This window comes from Prunus mume, linkage group LG6, assembly GCF_029339155.1.
Source record: "Prunus mume cultivar Tortuosa linkage group LG6, ASM2933915v1, whole genome shotgun sequence".
NCBI classification, from domain to species: domain Eukaryota; kingdom Viridiplantae; phylum Streptophyta; class Magnoliopsida; order Rosales; family Rosaceae; genus Prunus; species Prunus mume.
In genome coordinates, this window is record NC_142703.1 from 9,550,926 (window position 1) to 9,558,464 (window position 7,539).

A 7,539-nucleotide genomic window follows, 5' to 3' on the forward strand; every position below is an offset into this window, starting at 1 on the left:
TTGAAACTTTTAATTGGGTCTATAATGGACCGACCCAGAATGTAATCTATAAAAAAGTTCAACACGAAAATATAGCCCAAAATTTGACATCCAATGAAATGAAGTAGATATTTCCACACAAAATCATCCCCACAAAAAGAAAAGATTACACTAGGAAAGGACGAAATGAACTGAAAATGATTGATTGATTCAGATTTCAGCGCCACCGACATAGGCGCCCTTCTCCCTCCCTCAATATCTGCAGATCTCCTTCTCTCTCTTCTCTATCTGTGTTTGTGGAAGCAGAGCAGAAATCATGGGTTCTCTCCCACCTTTTTCCTCAGACTTCATCAACCCACATTCTCTATCCAAACCCAAAACAACAACAGCAAGCCAATCTTCTTCCTCCTCATGCATTGACGAAACTACCCTGCTCAACCTCTTCAAATCCCAACAGAGCCACCTCAACTTCTTCTTCCAGCACCTGGACCTCTCCCAAACCCTATCTTTCACCCGCACCCTCCTCCTCCAGTCCTCCGCTGGCGCCACCGTCTTCTTCTCCGGTGTCGGCAAGTCCGGCTTCGTTGCCCACAAGATCTCCCAGACCCTCGTCTCCCTCGGCATCCGCTCCGGCTTCCTATCCCCACTCGACGCCCTCCACGGCGACATCGGCGCCCTCTCTAAAAGCGACGTCCTGGTCCTCTTCAGCAAGTCCGGTACCACCGAGGAGCTCCTCCGCCTCGTCCCCTGCGCCAAGGCCAAGGGCGCCTTCCTCATCTCCGTCACCTCCGTCGACGGCAATGCCCTCGCCGCCGTCTGCGACATGAACGTGTATTTACCTTTGGAGAGAGAGCTCTGCCCCTTCGATTTGGCTCCGGTCACCTCCACCGCCATTCAGATGGTCTTCGGCGACACCGTTGCGATCGCGCTCATGGGCGCCAAAAATCTCACCAAGGAACAGTACGCCGCCAATCACCCCGCCGGTCGGATCGGCAAGCATCTCATCTTCAAGGTCCGATCTTGCTCTTGCCCCAATTTCAACTCTCCTCCAATTCTAGGTTTTCTTTTTCTTTTCTCCTAATTCTCTGGAGTTGCAGGTGAAAGATGTGATGAAGAAAGAAGATGAGCTTCCTGTTTGCAAGGAAGGAGATATGATAATGGAGCAGCTGGTGGAGCTGACGAGCAAAGGCTGCGGGTGCCTGCTTGTGATCGACGACGACCATCACCTGATCGGCACATTCACTGACGGCGATCTGCGTCGAACTCTGAAGGCGAGCGGGGAAGCCATCTTCAAGCTCACGGTTGGGGAAATGTGCAACAGAAACCCTAGAACCATCGGTCCAGACGCCATGGCCGTGGACGCCATGCAGAAGATGGAAGCTCCTCCGTCCCCGGTCCAGTTCTTGCCCGTCATCAATGGCCAGAATCAAGTGATTGGGATTGTCACTCTGCATGGACTGGTCTCAGCTGGTCTCTGATAGATGGATTATGTAGATGTTCTTGTCTATGTGCTTTCTTATTTTTCATTTTTTATTTTTTCAATTTTTGTTTAAATGTGTTTAGCATTTTATTCATTAATATGCATGATTAGATAATTCTTTGTAACTAAAAATATTGAAGCAAACCCCTTTTGGGTAATTTGTACTACTATTGTTTACCGTTATATCATGGAGAATTTGAATATTTCTGAATCTCATGTTTCACCATCTACATTATATTGGGTTCACATAACAACTAACCATCACTGTCATCACTAAGCAGAACAATTCCACTCTGAGAGCCTGCTTTTCTTGAAGTTTGATTCTCTGAAACCAAAGGGTTCGAAGATGCCCCATTGTCGGCTGGATGACCACCTTTCGATAGCTTCCCAGGAACACTGCCTTTCTCAAGAGGACAGGCAGCTTGTTCTTTTCCACGGAAAAGAAAGTCAAGATCTGGGATTAAATCCTCAGAGTCTGAGGAACTTGTTTCACTTGTACTTACGGATGAAACATCGGATGTCTCCTCTGTTGCCTCTGTCGGTGGAAGTGGAGTATTGTTCGTCCCCTTCATTGCCTCTGTCGGTAGAGAAGGAGCATTATTTCCTGTTGTGCTTGGGATAATAGTAGGTCCTACTGTGTTCTCCTTTGCTTTCTGTTCATTCAAGATTGTTGGTTGGAGCACATGTGCCTTCACCTTTGCCTGGATGCTAGACACAGAATTTGTATCATTCACATTCGCTGTTGCAGCATCAAGAGTTCCAGATGGATGATCGTTTGCTTTCAACTTACTCGAGATTATAGATTGCAGCATACGTGCCTTCAATTCTGCCCTGAATGCATCTTGAGACATGGACTCTTTCTGTTTAGTTTTCTGAGCATTAATGGTTGGACCATCTACATGCCCAATATTCTTCGGACGATGCACATGCAGAGCCAATCCAAGATCATCTTTGCCCCATTTGAAGACTGCATCTAACTTTCCTTCCAAAGCTTCAAGCAGTAGATATAAATGATCGATCTGGTGACGGTAGAGGAAAACCTTGTCACTCCAAGCACAAGAACACAGTTGCTTTGCGTGTAACAGACATGAATATCTGTCTGCAGAACAAGGACAAGCTGCTGCAGAAAAATGCAGATCACGGAGACAAATGCTGCACTCCTTTTTGCTTGTAGCATCAAAATTTGATTTCATCCTCCGTGACTGTTTGGACTTGCAAAGATATTTCCGGCAAATGGCTTCAGAACTGAGACGTGACTGCATAAAAAAGAAAGGTGGAAAAGAGTTTAAAAAAGAAAAACAATCAGGTCATCGACTTTAACTATGTTTGAAGATGGTTAAATTATCTCACTAAGTGCAAAACATAAACCAGAGAAAGCAGGGGAAAAAGCAAACTTAAAAGTACAATCCCTTTAATTAAAAAAATACAACTGCTATATGAATCAATAATGTCAGTCCACCATTGTTCAAAATCATGTAGGATACAAGCAGGATCTGCAGTTGACAGTAATATGGCGGGAAATATCTGAGGAATTACCTTGAATACATGTGTTAAGATCCCATCCTTTCCATAGGCATCTTTCCAGAGGAAATGATCTGAGGTGTTCTTCCTAAACAATGAATCCCACTGTGCCCTCACAGCTTCCCTAGCTGCTCCAAGCAGCAGCTTATCATGGGATATAGATGTTTTCCTCCCCTGTTCGCAGTAAAGTTCAACAGCCTCCTGTCCATGAGGCAACCAGTCTAGGGGAGCAACACATGCCGTCTCAGAAAAATTAAAGCCACAATCAAATCCCGAATGATAAGCCCCTGGGAGGACAAGAACAAACTCCCCAGGAGACTGAATGCAACGAAAGACTGGTATTCCCTGTGATTTCAGTGTGGAGGGCGGTAATTGTTTAACCTGTACCCAAAAAAAAGAAAGATATAAAAGGTCTCTACTAACAAAAGACAACAGAGAAGTTAACATCTCTTGAAAAATATTTTACTTAAAATAAAGTTTTAACTTTAACACGAACTAGTGAATTAGGCAGGATCCTTTTGTACAGAATAACAAAGCAAAGCAGTCAATCTTGGAAAGGGAAGAATCATAAGTTTGTCAGCTCACCAGCCCATTTTGCAATTCAGGCTGTTCTGATGATGATTCTGAAAATGAGCTCCTCATGGCTGCCTCAAAATTAACACTATATTTCCCAGGGACACCATACCATATTTTAGGAGCACCCAGATGTGTGTAAGCCAATGAGTATAAATGGTGCTCTTCAACTTTCTGTTTAAAAGGACTCAAAAAATCAAAGCATGATCAACAAACTAAAAATAAGACAACCAACCACAGACATTATCCATAGAAAAGTAAAGATACTTAAAATGCATCTCAAAAGAATACAAGTTTGAGAGCCATTGATTACCTCATTTAAAGTTTCAAAGAATATATTATCCGACTATCTAAAACATATATAACGTTTTCTGCAAAAGATGCAACATGTGAGCCATATCAAATCTTACCCAGTGAAAAGATGAAAAGCACATTCCCACACGAGCCTGAGATACCAAATTATGAGAAGTGTCATGGCTTTCAAAAGAAAGAAGAGAACCAGGCAGTCTGGGTAGATTATTTAAGTTCCAGCCTGATGCTAAATATTCAGGGTGATCTGACGTTGCCAAAGGATTGGAATCTTTAGATACTGTTGGAAATCCACTGCCAAGAGCTTTAGTCTCCAAATTATCACCACAAAGCACCTTCACAGTACACCAAGACGACAATTAACAGCACAAACTGCCTCAATAGAAAAGAAGAAAATAAAGAAAAAATTAAAAAATGATCATCCCAATTTCTGAGTGTACCTCAATCTCTTCAGTTGGGTTCTCAGTAATACGTTTATATTCAGCTTCAATATTCTCCAGTGATGGAACCCACTTCTCTTGTCTGCCTGTGACTTCACTTTTGCAGAAATATTGACTCTTGAAATCAGCTGCATATCTCTTAAAATTCTCAAGAGTGAATTCTCGACCAGGTTCTGGTTCAAAGCCTTTGACATATGAATGTCCTGTTTCACCTGGACTTGAGGTAGATCCACTGTCCAAACCCACTCTCAAGATTCTTCTCTTCTTTTTTGTGCTTTCATAAAAGCCAACCATTTTCCTCGGTGAACTCTGATTTCGTAGGCCCATCAATCCGCTGAATATGGGTAGAAAATGTAGATCTTTTCCATATGGTGTATTCCTTAATAAGACATGGAGGTTTCCAGGAAGGAGGAGGAACAATACAACAAATACCATATTGCTCTGCTCTTGCACGTATAGTTGCAATATATTTAAGCATGTCTTTAAATTCCTGCAGGAAAAACTCAGACTCCTTCAGACTGATATTTTATAAGCAAAAAAGTGAGCATTCAAACAAAAGATCCAGACAACATCTATGACTCATGAAATAATGCAGTGTCACAGAAATCAGAAAAAGGTTAACCTCTTCTGTTGGGTGGAAAACAGGTGCTTCTTCAAGGACATCTATTCTTGCATCTTCAGGACGCCAACTTCCTGTTACCTATTCCAAGAATTCAATCAATAATCACAAACATTAAATGAAATAGAGAACCTGACATGGTAATGATTTTAGAAAATCAAGGGCAAATGGAAAGGTTGAAACTAGTACCTAATAACTATACAATTCAAAGGGAAGATAATCAACTTAGTGAATGAAAATCAACCTTCAGACAATCACTGCAATCTGGACATCCATGAGTAACACCTTTAGGGAGACAAGTTTTTGCAGGGGGGTCCTGGAAAAAAAAAGGGGATATAATTATAACAACTTCTAACCAGATTCAGCTGGTGATGAATCATGCAACATGAAATTATTCCTCTTTAAACATATAAACAAGCTCCTCATCAGCAGCTTATTTGCAGCATGCATAACGCAAGTTCAGATTTAAGTGCAAGCTAGTTTTATGTTTGACAGCAGCAAAAATACATTCACACCCAGACAAACAAAAAGGGAAGAAGAGAAGAATAGACCATATCAAACTGTTCAGATTCAGGTTCCTCTGAGTTGTAATCACTTTGGTCGAAAAGTATCCATGGCCTATGCTGAAGAGATCTTTTCAGTTTATCCATGTCAGTCAGGTCAGATGTGGAGTCCATCTGGATTGGCTCTTGTTTAGAAGCATTGACACCATTAGTTTCTTCAACTTTTTCCATCCTCTTCAGCACGAAGGATGTACGAGAAGCAAAACCAGGTGGAACTGAATTAAAAGCCATATTCTCACAATGGAGATAAGCCCTTGATGGGTTCTGCAACCACCGGTACTGCAAAAAGGAAAAGTGAAAACTGAAGCATTAGAACAAAAGAAAAAAGCACACCCATAAAAATGATTAGTGGATACATTTATGAACAATCTAAAATTAGCATAACGAGAAAACATCGAAGCAATAAACAAATTGTTCAACAGTCCATACAAGCTGCACTGCACCTGTTTCTAATGGATAACAAGAATAAATTATCTTTAACAAGCTAACAAGGAACGCGAACATGTAAGCTAGAACCAACTGTACTTAAGTGAAAATCAAACAAATTCAAAATCATCATTTCCATCCATCCCATGCAAACAACACTTCGCTGCCCATGTTCCCATTTGATTAAAATAAAACCCAGAGGTTTAACAAATCACTTACCCAGGTAACAGTTCTGCATCACAACCCGTCACAGAATACACCCAAAAATAAAAAATAAAAAAAATAAAACGACACTCCTATATTTTTCAGGGAATCAAATTCATGCTTACCCAGAGGCTGAAAATGCTGGGATTAGTCTGCGCTTCACTTGAAAGCCAAAATTTCCAGTGTCGGGCAACGAACAAAGAAGGAAGACGAATATGGAAAATGAAGAAAAATGTTCAGGGCTCAGCAATTACAAATTTAGAAGGGCATCCATACCCGAATGGGTTCGCAGATATTTGATTGGGTCACTGAATGCGGTTTCAATAGACCCACAAGATTGGTTTGGGTTTGGGCGATGGTGGGCTTCTCGTTTTTTTACTAACATGTATCGGCCTGTGCAGCTTTGTTCAGTATTCTCTCTCTCTGTCTCTCTTTGGGAACTTTTGCTTATCAAAATGTTCGTTTTATTCACAAGTAATAGTATAAATTAATCTAATTTATGGGAGCGGTACTTAAATTTGGGTGTAAGGGAGCGGACTCACTACTCTCAATTGGCCTTAACCCACATATGCTAAAAAGCACAAGTTTTAATACAAGAATTTTTGGCATCAACAAAATGCATGACTTATTTCTGACCGTTAGTGCATGGTGGTTTTTTTGTGGGATCTATATGCATTTATGATCATGAATTACCCAAGCTCGATTTGACAACTAATCTTGGCAGGACCTCTTGACATAAATAATTTGAGTTCTTTTTTCAATGGTTATAATTAATTTGAGTTCTTCAAGGAAAATTGTGTTGCTATGTAAAACATGGAGGATGAGAACAAAAGAGGAAATGAAAGGAGGAGCATCCAAAACTCACTCATACTCATATGCAACAATGGTAGTTGAGTTGATAATTAAGGGGATAAACAAGATGCTCTATCATTAATTATTTGTTGGACGTGCGTTGAATATGTACATATGTTAGTCTGAACTCTCTTGTGGGATTAGCAAATTCATAATTATACTTTTGAAAGATAAGTATATACGTTAATCTCCCTTTGTCATATCTCGGAGTTTGTCGCTTAGAAAAACTTGGATCTGTCATGAACAATCTTCGGTATTAATTGCTATCAAACCTAAGAAGAAGATGAAACAAGAAGATTTTTTGAATCAAATTTATTATTCCTTCGAATTATCCTATTTGTATATTTTTCGTATAATGCTTCGAGTTGTCAAAATCAACAGAAACAAAGATGGCTGTTGTTTTTAAGTTTTGAAGCAATAATTATAAACAGACAAGAGAGCCATGGTCCATTTGTGCCAGACATTCAGAATAATACTCCTGCAAACAGCAAGTCCTGAACTGTCGACTGACTGATGAAGATGGCACGCGTGAATAATATCACAGAACTTGTTACTTGGAGAAAAAGCACTGGC

The 7,539-nt window shown here is 40.6% G+C and overlaps 2 protein-coding genes across 2 annotated transcripts; one reads left to right on the top strand and one right to left on the bottom strand.

The window, feature by feature from the left end:
* On the bottom strand, nucleotides 1–6,394 carry LOC103334466 (putative lysine-specific demethylase JMJ16). The gene is given in 10 exon segments (XM_008237442.3): nucleotides 1–2,715; nucleotides 2,996–3,361; nucleotides 3,566–3,727; nucleotides 3,964–4,197; nucleotides 4,303–4,626; nucleotides 4,628–4,792; nucleotides 4,925–5,002; nucleotides 5,166–5,237; nucleotides 5,473–5,763; nucleotides 6,240–6,394. Coding segments are annotated over 9 exon segments (2,646 nt in total). The 5' UTR covers nucleotides 5,716–5,763; nucleotides 6,240–6,394; the 3' UTR covers nucleotides 1–1,713.
* On the top strand, nucleotides 296–1,670 carry SETH3 (Sugar isomerase (SIS) family protein). The gene is made up of 2 exons (XM_008237441.2): nucleotides 296–991; nucleotides 1,077–1,670. Exons 1-2 carry the CDS (start codon nucleotides 296–298, stop codon nucleotides 1,455–1,457), a joined length of 1,077 nt encoding a protein of 358 aa, XP_008235663.2. The 3' UTR covers nucleotides 1,458–1,670.
* Nucleotides 6,395–7,539: the final 1,145 nt, after the last annotated feature.